The following is an 18,175-nucleotide window of genomic DNA, read 5'->3' as shown; positions in this document are numbered from 1 at the left end:
GCTTACATGCTTTTAGGCCACCCACGACATTTCACTATGTTTATTTCCGAAAAATGCCAAAGAAAACATGATCTTATCCTTTTGCTATGCCATCGGACAGCACCATTTTACAGGAATATTCAGACCCACATTTTTGTTGAACATGATCTCAGAATGCACCAAATTCAAAGTAATTTTTCAAAACTTTCTGGGGGAGCCCCCTAGACCGCCCGCGGACCGTCAAAAATTCCCTCCCCTTTCAAAATACCTAGCTACGCTACTGAATTGGATCATTGTCATTGGGGCCCGCAAAACATATTCCGCACAGGGCCCGAAATACCCTAAGACAGACACATCTATAACCAGGGTTACCATACCGTCCTTATTTCTAAGATTTGTCCTTATTTTGAAGGGCCAGGTCTTAGAAAACTTAAATGTCCTTATTTCTAAGAAATGTCCTTATTTTCGATTTACGTCCTTATTTTGTCTTATTTTTAACAATTACAGAACTTCGATCGTTTTCCTCTGGTATCCGGTGTTGCATAATATTTTTAAATTAATCTAATTAGTTTCCTCTAGTCATCAGATTCTTCAACGCCAAAGTGTGAGTGCGTCTTCTTGACCTGCGATCGATGCCAGGCGAGACCTCGGCACAGATCACAAACTTTATTCTCTCCTCTATTCAAGAGAATGGCCTACACATGAAACAGCTGTTATCCTTTTGTGCCAATAATTTATGCATCAGTGAATTTTGGAGGATCACAGCATAGTGGAAAAAACAAAGTCTTCTCTCGTCTCAAAGAGCAAACATTGCATTTGATCCCAGTCGGCTGCCTTGCTCATATTTTGCATAATGCAGCAGAGAAAGGATCAGAGCGCCTCACACTTGACATAGAAACAATCGTACTGAAGATTGGTAGCCACTTTAAAAGCCAAACTGGTAGAACGATGAGGCTCAAGCATTTCTGTGAGGAGCTTGATAGCAACTATACTCGACTCTACCAACACACACACCGACTCGATAGACCACACTTGATGTTGTACTCGAGTGAATGATCGATCTCTGGGAACCACTCAAAGCGCATTTTCTTTCGCTGAAACATCCACCAAGAATATTGGAGGATTTCTTTAAATCAGAATAGTCACTGATCATCGTATCATTCCTCCACAGCGCTTTATTGCTCTTCAATAAACCACTGTTACTCCTGCAAAAGTCCACTGCATTATTTTCAGAACTGGCAGAGATAACTAAATTTTTCAAGATCAAAATATTGCAACACCAGTGTTCAGGGTTTTTTGGAGCAACAACAGACGAACTACTAAGAACAGTCGATGAAGAGCATGCTAAGGTTCTCAAAGCAAGCTTCCAGGAATTCTACACCATTACTTTGTAATATATCAACAAGTGGTATCGATTTGAGAAGCATCCAACGCACATCAACTGGACCCTGCTGAACGATCAAGCAATCGAGTAGGCTACGAGGAAGTCAAGGGGTTGGCGAAGCAAGTTGATCCACTAATGGCAATGATAGATAAGCTGTTTGATGAGGTCTCGGCTGTTAACGCTTTGCTCAAGAAGATTCCAGATGATGTGTTGAGCAAGGATGAACCTGAGGTCAAGTGGATGAAGATCTTTACCGGAAACAACTCGTTTCCGCTCGTATAAATACAAAATATGTCCAAAAACGTTTTTTTAAATGCTAATCTAATTTTTCGGTTGTCCTTATTTTTGGGTCCATGTCGATGGCAACCCTGCCTATAACTAGCATTGCATGAAAATGTCTAGCCACCTGAGACGAATTGCTTATTGTGAAGGGCAGGAAGGTAGAAAAATGACCAGTTTAGGGTTAGAAAATTTGCAAAGAAAAAAACTAAAAGTCAAGAAATTTCACATTTCTAGCATATTTCCTTCTTTGAAATATTTCACTACTAAGCTCTATAACTGGTTTTGATGCCTAAAAACTAATTTTAATGATGTATTGGTTGGTTTGGTTTTGAATCTTTATTCTCGGACTGACAAAGCCTTGTTTGGTTATTCCTGGTAGTTTCGCATACTTGTAGAGGCTCTTGACGCAGGGCCGGTTACCGAGATTGGCAGAGTGAAGTTTTTCGATTGTTGAAGTGTTGTTGTCGGGGAATTATTCCATTCACTAGGGGCCGCTGCATGGAGAGCAGTCCTGAAATGCGTTGCTCAAGCGCACACCCCGAGAGTCAAACCAGCGTCGCTTGATCTTGAGCCGGGCGCGTAACCACTGAGCTAACGGGGCGGACTATAATATAGTGGTTACGCATATTATGCACTACTAGGCCAGGGTTTTCCTTTTTTTTGGCCACGGACCACTATTTGTGAATGTGATTTTTGCCAAGTCACATTCACAAATCGCATCAGTTTTTTCTGTCCAACATTGAAGGAACGATCCAAGCATTCAAATTTGAGTTTCCCGCAGTGTTTAATAATAGAAATATCACAAATCACATATTCATCAACAAAACTGACAACGTGAATGGGACGAATGAATTGCGTCACAATTTATCAATTCTCAGAGATATTTGTGACGTCAAACTCCCAAGTCTAAATCCACAGAAAGTCTGGACCTGTATTTTGTCTTCACATTGGCAATTATTTTTGACAATGCACGCAGCTTACTGCACAATGCATGTGATAGAGTTTTTTGCCATAGCGTCACAGACCATTTGTGTAGCTTCACAGACCATGTCACGGACCATTTTGGAAAATCTTGCATTAGGCTGCAGTTTTTATGGGAAATTGATGTCAAATGTTTTCAGGTATACGTGATCGAGGTGCAATGGAGTGATGGAAGTTTCTACAAAATTACAAGACGTTTCAGCACTTTTTTTGACATGCACGTGAGATACAATTCTCCACATAGTCGAATATCTTGAATTTTGTAAACAAGTAAAAATAAACAAAGAATAAAGCTAAATATTATTGTTAAGTGGGTTTGTAACTAGCTAATAACAATTTCACAATAACCATGGTATGCGGTCGACTTGGTCAGTTGGTTTGAATCTTTATCATCGCCCTGCAGTATATAACCTTGTGAAATTTTATTTTGTATGTTATTCGCTCCGAGGATGCGCATTGTCATGGTGCGCGAAACGTCAGTGAAGCAATAAGCCATCTTGTTTGTTGTTAATTTTACTTTCAATTTCATCAGATGAACGTTGCAACTAGTGCTAGATACGATAATTGTCCTGATGAACACCCAAACTTTTCAGTATTCTGGTTATTCCTGGCAGTTTTGCATACTTGTAGCGTAGAAGCTTTGAACCATTAACGCGGGGCCGGTTACCGAGATTGGCAGAGTGAAGTTTTCAGTTGTTGTTGAAGTGTTGTTGTGACTTATTCCATCCACTAGGTGCCGCTGAGCAGTCTTGAAATGCATTGCTCAAGTGCACAACACGACAGTTGTCGAACCAGCGCCGTGTGATCTTGCAGTTTCTTTGTGGGTGCAGTCGCGCGCTTAACCATTAAGCTAACGGGATGGAGAAACGACGTATGCAATAAACTTGCAGTGGATTTTTGAAAAAATGTAGCCACTCGCAGTTACATATTTACTCCAAATAAGCTCTTCAGTATAATAAGGGTAGTAATGGTGTGTTTTTATTGTTGTTCCTACAACAGCTAAGGTCTTTTTCGGAACAGTACTCATAGGCGGTGAAATGGCGCAACGGATAGAGCTTGTCGATAATGCGATCGTGGTTCGACACCCGGGTTTAGCTGGATGTGGATAAATACCGCTCACCTCTATCCAGGGGTAATACGTTGGGTGGACGTAATTGCAGTCGGTAATGCGCCCGACTTTGTGAGAAGAAACGCCGAGATCAAATAGCGCTGGTTCACCTCTCTGGGTGTGCGCTTGTGCAACGTATTTTAAGGACATTCAAGACCATTTAGCGGCACCTAGTAAATGAAATAATTTACAGACAATAAAACTTCAACAAAAATCGGAAACTTCACTCTGATGCCCCTTCACGCTCGGTGACTAGGCCTGCGTCAGTTCTTCAACAAGGGTGTCCAAACTTTTTCCCAGGAGCCAGATTTGATAATGTGGGGAAGTGTTTGCGGGCCAACAGCCTCTGACAATCTTGTTTTGTGTAAAGAAAGATGCATACTGCATATTAGATGTATAATAAGATACATAATGCATATTAGATGTATAGCAGCATTGTGTTATTTAATGCAAGGCTGGAGTTGGAGTCGGTTCGTTATACACCGAATAGTCGGAGTCGTACTTTTTTCACCACACTCCATAGCCCTGATTAATGTCATTTTCATACAACAAAGCTATATGCAGGTTTAAAGCATTTTGTTACATAGACTACATATCACGTGATATGACAAGTTAGGCTGTATAAGTGTATAAGTTATCTGCTTTCCATCAGAAATTAAAACATCCAGAAACTTCATAAAACACAGCTGTTTCTCGGTTAATGGTTCGAGGTTAAGGGTAGACAAGGTTAATAGGTCGTTGAATTCACCAGTAAGGAAATGAATGAATGGTCGACTGAACCCCTCCTTACTATAGTATACCCAGACAGCCGCTTTATCTGGTCCAGATCTTTACCAGATCGGGTACGGATCTGACCAGATCCTTAGCAATGTAACATGTTAAGCGTTACAATTACTAACTTAACTATACGGTATTCAATAAATTGATGTTTCTTGTTATTGAGGTTGGTTGTTTTAGCTAGCAAAAGTAAAGAACTTTTTGTACAAAATATTTGAGGTTAAATTTTTTTTGAACTGATATCCTGTCAAAGATCAAGTTTGAATTAACTTACCGTATAATAGTTGCGCCATCAAAATGGTAACTTTTGCTATAATATCTATCAATATCAAAAAGCTATAAAAAATTCTTCAAACGTAAAACTCCATATTTTACTTCCATTTTGCATTTTGCTTGCTGACAAAACTTGTCCTCTTTTTGCGCGATGAAACTATGGCAGGCCTACTCTAATCTGATACTTTGTTATGGAAATTTACATTATTCTTTGTGCATTTCATGGCCAACCGTGCGCTTATAGTGAGCCCAACATACTTTTCAGATGACGCTGCTTGAACGATTTCCAGAGGAAGGTGGACAAAAAGATCCAAACAAACGCATCATGCCATATCTTCCAGGGAAGGTTTTGTTTCAGCGATCACATACGAGAGAAGTTACTTTAAAAAGGTTGCAGAGCGTCACGGAGTATTGTGAGGTCAGTTTTTGTTATCTCGATAGTTTCATAAAAAAAAAAATTCATAAAACAAAACTACAGCAAATTGACTTGATACAGAAAATTGATGGCAAAACTCGAATACGATTTCTAGAAAGAAGTGGTACGATGAGAAAATGATTTCTCAAATGGTGCACCACCAGAGAAAAACCAAGTAGGCTACCACTGTTCTAGACGTGTTTCCGGCAACTGCAGTTGCGCAGAAGCTGAGCCAGACAGGTCACTTATACGACCACAGTAGAATACGCACAGTTAAAAAACTTAAGACCACGAAATCTGAATGATGTTTACGATCAGCCTATGGATTGTTATATTGTTACTATAAGGATTTTTTTACCGAGATCCTTGTTCAGGAAATTTCATGGATTACGTTAGATGTTTTTTCACACAAATTCCACAATTTTTTTAATTAGTTTTACAAATACACAATTCTATTCATTTAAGGGAGTGAATAAAGTTATCGGTAACGGATAGCTCATGTAGCCTATTTTAACAGTAACAAACAGTTGTAATGGTGTTTAGTAATCTACTATCAATAGCAGGTAAAAACTGGTTTAACAGCATCTTAGAAGAAAGAAAAAGTCATACAAAGCACCACAGTATACTACAGTATTTGGCTCCAGAGCTCTTCGACCGAGAAAACGGAGTTGATTCTTCTAGGCAAGCTCAGCATGTTGGATGCCAGCAAGAACGGGAGATTGTCCATTATTGTCCAATGTTGTGAAACGCAGACACCCTTCACTTGTACAGGGCGCTGTTAGTAGCAGTGGCGATGTTATGACAGGTAGCACTGTGGCAATGTGGCATTAAGCGTGTGCACAATAGACACTTCTTCTGAGTAGGCTAGTAAACAAAGGACAGGGCTGCTTTGCACAGTGTGTAAGCCCTCGCTCCCCATCTGGGGCCTACCAAAGGTTAGCTCTAGATGACAGTTCATTCGCTGTGCCAAGTGATAGTAACGGTACATGAGCGATCTGTTGAATGTTGCCTCAAGACAGTTTGGGTCGGAGCCGAAATACAGTGACTTTCAATTAATCTTAAAGAATTTTTTAACATTCCTGTGACGGTCAGTTGTATAAATGGAACGTTGTTTTTGCAGCTTTAACTTTGTTAAATTTCCGTTGCCATTTCTGGAGATCAGTTGAGAATGTTGTCATGACTCATGACCTTGTTCGACCAAGATGTCTTCTAAATTCTCCACAACGTTGCACAGCCAAGATTGTTCACATGTTTAGATGAGACTCTGTTTGATTTGACCTAGGTGGAAACTGGAGATGTTAAAAAAAGTGGAGCCTGGACAGATTCTTGCTGAAGAATTTTTGTTTTGCACACTGCGTTTGAAAAAAATTGCCCCCTACAAGCTACATAAAATAACACTACTAATCAGGTTTAAAAAGTTAAAATGTATTGCATTTGCTAGACATATTTTCAGATTTGGGCTTATGTTACGTCGAATATGTTCGATTGTTGTTGTGTTGTTGTGCCTTGCCTGTCTGTACCTCTAACAGTTTGTTTGAATAAAAGTCCACGCGATCTTGTTTATCGGACTTTTTTCGTTTTGAACGTGGTGCTGGTACGTTAAATGACAAAGCGTTGCGCAAGCAGTAGGCTATGTAGAATTAAAACGTTCCAGCAGCACTACCGTAAACAAATGCAACTCAAGCGGAACTACAACCAGTGATGGGTGTGATCTTGATCTAAGATCACTTTTTTTTGTGTGATCTTGATCTTGAGAGTCAATAAGATCAAGATCACTTTGGAATTTAAGTTGACCTACTATATATTATAGAGACATTTTTTTTGAACTGGTACTGAACAAAGTAGCCTAATTAGTGGTAACACTACCATTTAGCCACTATTAATATGACTCATGCGTCTAATAAAAGTCGATTTGAACTTGAAAGTTTCAATCGAGTTTGATTAGTGTTGCCATTTCAAAATTGAAAAAGATTTTTGTGGTAATCTAGCCACGACTGTATAATGTATATCCATCCAAGCATGACAACAAATGAACTAACCAGACTGAGAATTGCTTAGGATGTAGGCTAAGAATAAAAATAGTACATAAAGTGTGTAAATGAATGCTGTCCCTTTTAACCCATTTACGGCCGGTGTCCTTTTAAAAGGACATCGTTTTGAATGCATCAGTATTGCATCATCTTATTTTGATTGAATCATTTTGGACTTGCTAGTAGTTGTTTAGGGTCTGTTTTGGAAGGTGTTCATAAATATTTGAGAACAACGTACTTTTTCTGGATTTTGGAAAAGTTTGAAAATTGTTGAAAAATGAGAGGAGCCGGAAGAAGTGAAGTGAGGAGGAACATGCATGTTTTATTGCCTATTAGTAATAGATATGAATTATGTCTCTTCAAAGTTTGACACTCTATAATATTGTGCTTCCTACTACACTTTAATTTGTGTAAGGTTTTGCTTCTTTTGTTTGTTTATTTTACTTTATATTTATTGTTGCCTTTTAAAAGGACACCGGCCACATGGCCAAAATTTATTGGCTGTTTGTAACACTGTCAAAGAATATTGAACATCGTATAAAAGCAGCACACTGTGCCTATGGAAGACTTAACCATCGTGTTTTTAACAACCATGCTATATCTATCCGCACAAAAATTATGGTCCTCCGGGCAGTCGTTCTATCCACCCTTCTCTATGCTTGTGAAACCTGGACATTATACCGCCGTGACATCAAACGTCTTGAAAATTCCAGCAGAGGAAACTGGGTCAAATGCTAGGCACTTGTTGGGAAGATTGTCTCACCAAAGATGCAATCATTGATCGCGCTAGGTTGCCCAGTTCGGAAGCCACCATATTGCAACACTGCCTTCGCTGGACAGGACATGTCATGAGAAGGAACTCTTCCACGAAAAATGCTTTATGGTAAACTAGAGACAGGAAAAAGCTCCCCAGAAGACCAAAAATGAGATACAAAGATCAGCTGAAAGTCTCCCTCAACCATGCAAACATTAATCTGGATTCAGGGGAAAACTTGCTAGTGACAGATCACTCCGGAGAAAAAGATCTATGGAAGGCACGGAAATTTTCAAAAAAAAAAGATACAAAAAGCCCAAGAAAAACGAAACACTAGAAAAGCTAAAACTACCACGTCCCTCCCTCCATACAATCCATACCCTCCATACAATGTGACTTTTGCCCACGTCTTTGCCATCATAGACTGGGCCTCCAAAGCCACATACGACATCACCATCCAAAACCAAATTCGATTTGATGACGAAACCAATGCTCCGACACGAGCTGGAGCAGGCGACTGTCAGTGGCATATAGCTATGGTGTGTGCCGCCCGCGGCGGACCATGATTTTGCACCCCTGAACGCGTGAAGTAGGAGCCAGCAAATAGAAGTCGAGCCAAATCCGTTTCAAAAAAGATTTTTACTATGCTTTTTCGTTTACGTTTAGAAATTCTGCTGCCACAAGCTTCCAACCGGGGGGGTGGGGGGGGAGACTGCCTACTGGGGGGGGGGGACCCTCCCACTAGCTACGCCGATGGTTACCGTGAATATAATATGTTCATGCAATAACTTTGAAACGTCCTTCAAGAAAGATCTGACAAATTTCTACCGAAACAAACACCTGCTTCTGTTAAGGTATCGCGAGATTTATAGTTGACCATGTGGCCGGTGTCCTTTTAAATGGCAAACAAAAAAATGCATCAAAAAAGCAAAAATCATCAAATTTTTTTAACTAATTAAAAAGTTATGACAATACAACTTTGTGGCTGAAATATTTCCTAAAAAGAGCAATGGGAACTTGTGGCGGCTTTTAATGGGTTAATATAACTTAGTGTTTGATTTTGTTTGAAACAGTTTATTTGACCTCAGATCTCTGAGCTTTTTTGTTAGCAGACAGCTAGACACAGCTGTACCAATGTTGCCAGATGGGTAACTAGTGCGATTATTGTTGATATAATCAAAATTTGCGACAACTACTTTGGTTAATATTCAAAGTTTTCATTCGTATTGCAGACAATAGTTTGATGAAAAATGGTGTAGTTCAAAAATGTTCTTCCGATTATTGCCCTTTGAGATTATTCCATCTTTGAGAGCTTGATCCTGGCACTTTCGCATACTTGTAGAGGCTTTGAATCACAGGTGCAGGCCCCGTTACCGAGATAGGCTGAGTAAACTTTTTGACTGTTGGTTTTGTTGGCTGTTAATCATTCCATTCACTAGGTGCCGCTGATTAGAGAGCTGTCTTTGAAATGCGTAGTTAAGCACATACCCTGAGAGCCCAACCAGCGCCGTTCGATCTTGAGGTTTCTGTCAAGTGATCTATTGGGGAATTATTCCATTTGATGCAAATCAAGACAACCATTTGCGCCTACCTTTATCAGAGCTGAATGGTCTTAAAGCCCTTGAGAAGATATAACTGTATAGCCGCTCAAATTATGCGCAGGCACCCAGTACGGGTCGACTATAGCCTACACGACCGAAGTAGTCCAAAAATAACCTTCAGCTTTGAAGTTGCAAACTTACGATCCTACTCAAACTACAGCAACGATTGATAATAGCAACAGTCATTAACTTTCTACAATTTTTTGGCCAGTGTTCGAGTAGTTAAAAACCATAATTTGCAATACCAATTCCCTTTAACCAGGTTGCTTACGAGTAAAATTTGTTTTTTTGCACCCTCATCGATCAAGAACTGCATTTTTTCAAGTATACAAAAAGTGATCTTGATCTTCAAGATCACCCAAACAGGTGATCTTGCCCATCTCTGACTACAAAGCAACATTTTCTGACATCTTCTTTTCAGGCTCTCATCAAATTGCCAGCAACTATATCTCAGTGTGACGTAATTAAAAACTTTTTTAAAGCTTCGTTTGATGATTCAAAGCATGACACCAAGTGAGTCTCTGTCTTCTTGATTTTATTTACTTAAACCATATAGTCGCCTTTATTAAAGGATCCATGTCTCGATATATTTGTCTTTTCAATTTTGATATAATTTACTCATACATGTTCAAAATCAAAGCTATCATTATAAAACAGTTTTGATTGCAATGATTTTGAATCTATCTCTAATGTTAACTTTTTTGCTCCCTACGTTTTTTAGTAGTTTTATTGAAAAACCCAAAGGGTTCTGCAGGGCTCGATTTCTGGTACAATTTCCTAGAGCAAGGGTCACCAAACTTTTTTCTCTGAGGGCCGGATTGCTGCGAGATAAATAGCTGCGGACCGGATGCAAATTGCGAAAAGATATACAACTATTTAGAATCTCCATTGACTTGAATTGAGCACAATAAATAACAAAGTCAGCGGTGGAATAGCAAAGTTGTGATAAAAATCGAAAGGTTGCTGGAAAAGCCATCCCCTGCTGTGATACACTACAGGGCATCGTGCTCTTGAAAACACATTACATCTTTCCAAATTCGGCCTAGGCTGTCCCCATTAGTGGTGGCCTAATGATAAACAGCAACGTCAGTCCTTTACAAAAAATTTGGTAACTTTTTTCCTTAACCCTATATCTTAATACGAGTTGTTTTCGTACTCGGAAAGCACGTCACGGGCTATCTTGGCCCCGTGCTAATTAATCGCTAATAACGGGAGCTATGAAAATCACAGAGCCAAAATATTTTGCAAGATAATAGCCATGTGCATTGTGCGTATAGAAATTAAATTTTTATCCAACAAATTTATTGAAATAACTTGTTTGAGATAATTTCACTAACATTTATATTACACTAACATTAACACATATATAACTAGCATTGCACGAAAATGTCTAGCCACCTGAGACGAAAAGCTTATTGTGAAGGGCAGGAAAGTAGAAAAATGACCAGTTAAGGTTTAGAAAATTCGCAAAGAATGAAAACAAAAAGTCAAGAAATTTTACATTTCTAGCATATTTCCTTCTGTGAAATATTTCACTGCTAGAGTGGGGCGTCTTCATAAAGCCCCGTGTCGCTACGGATAGGGTTAACAGTTGTAGTGCAGAGCCTGTTATTTCCGCAGCACTTGGCGGCGGGATGAAATCAGTTCCCGCGGGCCGTAGTTTGGTGACCCCTGTCCTAGAGCATGGACATTTTTTAACTTCTAATGTTTGTTTTCCTCATTTAACAACACGCATTTTAAAAGGAATTAATAAATTTATAAAAATTAACAAATTATGCTGCAAGTAAGTTGAGACGCGATTAATATATTTTGATAGCTCTTTGTTTAAAGCTTTTTCAATATACGTAATTACAGTACTTGCATCAATAAAATATTGTAACTACAGTACTCCGTACACATAAACTTGGATGGCGACATGGCACATTAAGCCAACGACTGCTTTTGTTTTGCAGGCAAAATTCAAGCAGTACAGCAGGTGAGTGAACTTGCCTTTTACAGAGCACTAGACATAATGTGACAATTTTTTTAAAAAGTTACATAGAAGTTCAGAAATACAGACCAGTCGGCAACATAAGAGAAAAATGTTTGATTAAGTTTACTTTGAAATGGATATAGCATGTTAATATTTTGCTTACAAAAATTAAACAATGAAAAACCTAGATGTTCATTAGCAAAGTGACAAAATTATTATTATGAAAAACTAGATGCTACCGGTCTAGAATCTGAAACTAAGATGGAGTCCTAGGGGAGATGCAGGACCTATTATACAGCGCTGTATTTTCTTTACCTCAAAATGAATGTTTTCGGTTTTTATGGTTTTGGATCAAGATTTTAGTCCAACTAAATTGCATGAAGTTTCATGTGATAAAAGCTTTCGGTTCAAGAGAAACACAGGGTTTTCTACTTTAGCGTCAAAATGTAAATTTTTGAAGTTCAGCAACAACCAACAAGGCGATAAACTTTGTTATTAAAAGCGGCGCTGGTTCGACTCTCGGGGTGTGCGCTTGAGCAACGCATTCTAAGGACTGCTCTCCGTTCAGCGGCATCTAATGGGTGGAATAGTTCCCCGGCAACAAGACAACAATCGGAAATTTCACTCTGTCAATCTTGGTGACCGGGCCTGCGTCAGTGATTTAAAGCCTCTACAAATATGCGAAACTGCCAGGATTAAGCTCTGCAAGAAGCTTTCCCAGTCCGAGGATAAAGATTCAATCAATCAATAAAAAAAAAACTAAGAATTAAAAAAGAATCCTTGAAGGACCTATTATACAGTAAGTCAGTAACGTTCAGGACCTATTATTATACAATGAGTTAAGGCACTTGAAGAATTAACTTTGGTATGTTTTGAAAATAAACCTTACATTTCTAGCAACATTATATTACATGTAGGCTACGCTCCAAAAGTCATTTCAACAAAAATAGTGAATTTTGGCCGTGGCGGAACACTCCCTTTATGAAGACGCCTCTCCCCCAGTTAAAAGCTATTGATGTAATGCTAATTAATCATTTTGGCAATTAAATGTTAATAAACACTAATTATTATTATTTCACATTTTTATGTGCTTGCTTTTGCCAAGAAAGTGAAAAAACATGTTTTGTTTTTCAATGTTTGCTTGTGTATAGGCTACTATGTCCTTCAGGGGCAGGATCGATTATACACTCTTCAAAAAGTTTGCATAAGCTTTAACTTTACAAAAATATATTCGATTCTGAAGATATTTACACAATCAATAAACATTGACCCTGGCCGTATTCTTTAAAAATTCTGTCTAATTTTGATATGAACTTAAGAAATAAGAGCAACGACGACAAAGACAAAGGAGACTCCGACGACCCAGTTAGTAATGCGTCGGACTTTGTGCATGAAGAAACCTCAAGATTAAGATTTGGCTCTCGAGGTGTGCGCTTGGGGATTATTTTAAGGACTGTTTTCCATTCAGCAGCCATTAGAGTGGATGGAGTAATTCACAAACAACAGCAATAAGAAACTTCACTCTGTCAATCACGGTAACCGGTCATGTGTCAGTGGTTTTTAAGCCTTTACAAGTATTCGAAACCGGCAGGGATGACCTATCAGAGCATTTCTCATTCCCAACTAAAATGTGTAAGCCTTAGCTTTATGGCATCTCTGACTCGTTTTTTGTGCATTCCTCCTGAAAGTGAAAACTTGGTAAAAGAATTCAAAAAATTTGACTGCAAACATAATACACAAACTTAAACGTAGAAAAACCCAAGATGTTCTAAAAATGTACCAGAACCCCAACCTTACACACAGGACAAAGTTGACCGCCCTCCAGCGGTAGGCCCACGGTTGTTTCGAAGCCCACTCATTTTAGTCTATTTAATGTTGTTGTTTTAAAGGATGGAAGTCCTGCTACGGATGTTCGATGCTGTACATCTAATAATGCAAGCCGTAAGCCTATTCATCGCTTTCCACAGTCCATATGTAATTGGTTCAATGTTTTTTTCATAGGTTATTCCTGGTAATTTCGCATATACTTATAGAGGCTCTTGACGCAGGGCCGGTCACCGAGATTGACAGAGTGAAGTTTCCGATTGTTGAAGTCTTGTTGAGGGGAATTATTCCACCCATTAGATGTCGCTGAATGGAGAGCAGTCCTTAACGTGCGTTGCTCAAGCGCACACCCCGAGAGTTGAACTAGCGCCGCTTGTTCTTGAAGCTTCTTCGTTCCAGAAGTCACGAGCTGATCAACTGAGCTATCGGAGTAGACGATATTTTTTGCAAGATATTTTTTGCAAGATATTTTTCACTTATTTTCTGAAACTTCTTCGCTTGACTTGTGATTAGTTTAAAAGTCTGTTTAAAAGTCTGCCAGTTAGTCTGCCAGGAAACCTTGGTAGAATGGTTGGGCTTATATAGAACGTGACTCATTCAGCATAGAGTGAAAAAGTTTTTGCTTTGATTTTTACTGAAATGTAAATATTTTTCAGTTCTTCCCCAAAACATTCAAACCATCACCGCGCCATTAGAACTTGAGCCATACGCGGCAATCGCAGATTACAAGGCGGAAGAAAATACTCAAGTCGACTTGTCTGTTGGCGAACTGGTAGATGTTGTTGAAAAAAATGAAAACGGTAAAGATGTTTACATCTTTATTGAAGCTATGAGCAACCACAATGAGTGTTTTATTTTAAAACGATATTTTGGTTAGGTTGGTGGTTGGTGTGCAACGCCTATGGAATGAATGGTTGGGTTCCTGGAACGTATTTGGAAAACACTAACGACAACAACGAAAATCTAGTGACCGAAAGGTCTATCCATGGAGAAGGTATTTTTGTTATAAAAAGGTTTGTTTTAGCTGCGGTTGTAACGATATTCTTTCTAACATGCTTGTTATGATTTTCATACCCCTAGGAACTTGGTACCGCGCCACTTGCAGTTACAAAGCAAACTCAAAAGATGAGATAGACTTTCCTGCTGGTGCCATGCTGGAAGTGATGGAGAGAAACCTGGAAGGATGGTGGCTTGCCAAGTAATTGAACCAACTTAAATCTTCTAATGCAGTTACAGCGACAATGAGAAATGTCAGTAGAATCAAAAAACACTGTAAAGCCTATCAAACTACCAGCTCAATAATATAACAGCAAGACCAGTTGTTTTTATACTATTAAGTAGTTGAGATTTATTGATGAATTATCGAGATCATCACCTAAAAAATATATGTCAACATAGCAAAGGTCTAAAAAAAGATGGCATAGACACAACACAAACGTTAAAACGTTCCATTCATGCAATGTAATGGCCACAGAATGATTCAAAAATTCAATATTGTTTACGAGAAGTCAACATTCAGAACTACAGTAGACAACAAGGATTTTGCGCTACTGTATTTCCATTTTACACAAAATACAAAAAAAAATATTGAAAAGTTTCGGATGCAACAGCTGGCAGATGCCAATAACACACATGGATTTTTTAATGCAATCAGGAATGCAATGATAGAAGTCTACGGACCATCTACGCATGGACAATCCCCTCTGAGAAGTAAGGATGGAGAAACGATACTCAAGAGCGAAGCCGAAATACGATCTCGATGGAAAGAACATTTGGTGGAGCTTCTCAACCATACAGTTGCTATTGACAAATGTGTGATCGACATCATTCCCAACGTGACACAAGAAGACTCTCTTTCTCAGACACCATCTCTCGGAGAGGTCAAAACTGCCATCATGGCCTTGAAAAACAACAAAACAGCGGGCCCTGATGGAATCCCAGCAGAGATTTACAAAGTAGGTGGCAGTTTAATCCAACATAATCTTCATCAACTGCTAATCAAAATCTGGACAAATGAAATTGTTCCATCTGATTTCAAAGATGCTAATATCATCACCATATATACAAACGCAAAGGTAATCGATCAGAGTGTGGAAATTATCGTGGGATTTGCTGGCAAGATAGCAACTGCTGGCAAGATCTTAGCACGTATTTTGAACAATCGCCTCAAACTGATATCCGAGAAGATTTTTCATGAATCTCGGGCTGGCTTCAGGCCATCGCGTAGCACCACAGACATGATATTTTCCCTCAGACAATTGCAAGAAAAGTGTCGTGAACAACATCAACCACCGTACATGGCGTTTATTGACCTCTCTAAGCCCTTCGACCGCGTCTCAAGAGATCTCGTTTGGGATGTACTTTCTAAATACAGATTTCCAGACAAATTTCTTCGTATTCTGCGTCTTCTTTATGATGGTATGTTTGCCAGAGTCCAGACCAGCAACAACAGTTCTGAACCTTTCCTGGTTAACTCTGGAGTGAAACAGGGCTGCGTAATAGCACCAACTCTTTTTGTAATTTTTATTGCATCTATCTTGGAAATAGTCCAACATGACCTTCCATCTGGCATTGACATATCTTACCGCATGGATGGCAAGCTTTTTAACCTCGCCCTCCTTAAAAGTAAATCAAAGACTACAACACGGAGTATCATGGAATTTCAATATGCTGATGATAACTGTGTAGCACTAGCAGCACTGAGTGAAAACCACCTACAGCAGATTCTGAATGCTTTCCATCAAGCATACAAGAGGCTTGGACTTAGCGTCTATATTATCAAGACTCAGGTCCTCTTTCAACCACTTCTTAAAGATCGTACCAGTGCTCTGCCAGAAATCCTTCTCGATGGCAAGGCCTATGAGAGGGGGGTACGGAGGGTACGGCGTACCCTTGAGAGCCCAGGACTGTGATTGTTGAGGGGCCCGAAATTGTGATTTCATAGTTTACGCGCAAAAATGTTTGGTTAAAATCATCCTAAACAACTAAACTCAAGCATAAAAGTTGTTGTTCTTTAGTCCCGGGGGATCCGTAATCTAGAAAAAGAGCCGGAAATTTAATACAGTGCGCGCAACTTAGGGGCCCAAAGTGGTGATTTAATGCTTTATGTGCAAAATTTTTTTGTTAAAAACACCCTAAACTAAATCATAAAAGTTGGTTATTCTCCTGTCCTGGGGGGCATAGTGTAGCAAAAGCAGGATTGAGAAAAACTCCGACTTAAAAAAAAAGTCAAACCCGCCAGGTTTTTTTTTAAAGGCACGGGCATTTTTGGGCTTTTGTGTTTTTTAAAAATTACCGTACTTGAAAAAGGTAATTTCAGGGGCCGGAGTGAATACTTTTGGAGCAGGAAGGCAGCTGGAGTCAATAAAAGTGACTTCGTTAAACTCTGCTAGGCATGTGGTAAATGCAAAAGTTAATGAAGAAAGATTATTGGTCAGATGATTAATTTGATTATGCTTTAACAAGATGATATGATGGAGCCTTGGTAGAGAGCTTGACTTGTTGTACTACATACATGTAACACTCACTCAGTAACGTTAACGGATTTAACATTGTTTTAAACACACAGAAAAACAAGAAAAAAAATAGTGAATCTGACAACGTTTTCGATACCACATATTGTGTCCTCATCAAAAATAATTACAGGATATATGTAAGAAAAATAAATAAATGAATTTGAAAACATTACATTAAAGCTTTACAAGTGACACCTGTTAACAGCACCATCAACAACTGACACACGAATTCAATGCAGGATACACAAATTGGCGAGGGACAGATCACATGATATGCACAACACAAAACACTAAATATTAGTTTTATTGCTGCATGATACTATTATTGCGCACAGATGTCCAATTCTGAAGTAAAATGTTGTATAGTGTGCAATACGCCTAAGCAATCATCACTCCTTTAGCCCATGAAAAAGGGGGCCCAGAGTGAGAAGGGGCCCGGAATAACTCTTTGTACCCCTACTGACTAGTGAAAATTTCTCTCGGAGGCCCTGCTCGATGGTACACCTCTAAAGAATGTGAAACACTTCTGCTACCTCGGAAGTGAAATTTCAGACAGCGTTGACCTTCAGGATGAAATACAACATTGGTTAAATTGTGCTAGCACTGCTTTTGGAAAACTTCGGTCACGAATATTTGACAACCATAACATACGAAAAAGTACAAAGCTCTCCGCCTACAATGCAGTAGTTATCACAACACTACTATATGCTTGCGAAACCTGGACCCCTACCGAAACCACATTACAACTCTTGAAAGATTTCAACAACGCTGCCTGCGCAAAATTCTGAATATCAGCTGGGAAGAGAAAAGAACAAATTTGAGCGTGCCATTTAAGAAGTCACCGTTAGCTTTTATTTTATTGCGAAGGCCATCATCCTCGAAGTCGAGGGATAGCCATCATCATTCTCCCGTCTTGAATTCTACCTTGTTCTGGCGTTTTTTGGTCTGTTCTCTTTAGCAAGTCTACTCTGTTTGTGTGTATTTTTCAATTCCCCTTTATTTCATAATATAATGCCTTTTTATCAGTAATAGCCTATGGTGGGAGTTATGAAAGCGAAACGGTTACACTGTTATGTCGTTTCAGAAATACGGATGTGGTGAGCTAAATTCCGTGAGAGGGGCATTTGTTAACAGGAATAGTAACCTAAATTCCGTGAGAGCAGAATTTAGGTTTTGAATTGTACAGTTGTAAAGCATTTGCAAATTGCAATTCTCATGAGTTTTGTCCAGACGTTCTCATAATTTAAATTTGTTAGTTAGAAACATGGTACATGTTACAA

At 39.1% G+C, this 18,175-nt stretch overlaps 1 protein-coding gene across 1 annotated transcript in view; it reads left to right on the top strand.

Annotated features, from left to right (window-relative positions):
* LOC145782352 (SH3 and PX domain-containing protein 2B-like) overlaps positions 1–18,175 on the top strand; it is a 67,169-nt gene that overhangs the window by 1,113 nt on the left and 47,881 nt on the right. Inside the window, exons 2-8 of the mRNA XM_082594136.1 lie at positions 2,767–2,847; positions 5,050–5,202; positions 10,006–10,097; positions 11,537–11,559; positions 14,037–14,180; positions 14,258–14,374; positions 14,461–14,578. Of these exons, the coding sequence (XP_082450262.1) occupies positions 2,767–2,847; positions 5,050–5,202; positions 10,006–10,097; positions 11,537–11,559; positions 14,037–14,180; positions 14,258–14,374; positions 14,461–14,578 (728 nt within the window). The remainder of the gene's footprint in view (positions 1–2,766; positions 2,848–5,049; positions 5,203–10,005; positions 10,098–11,536; positions 11,560–14,036; positions 14,181–14,257; positions 14,375–14,460; positions 14,579–18,175) is intronic.

Source organism: Aplidium turbinatum, chromosome 13 (genome assembly GCF_918807975.1).
Source record: "Aplidium turbinatum chromosome 13, kaAplTurb1.1, whole genome shotgun sequence".
In the NCBI taxonomy this organism is placed as follows: domain Eukaryota; kingdom Metazoa; phylum Chordata; class Ascidiacea; order Aplousobranchia; family Polyclinidae; genus Aplidium; species Aplidium turbinatum.
Note: the sequence above shows the minus strand (reverse complement) of the source record. Positions and strands in the feature narration are given on the sequence as shown.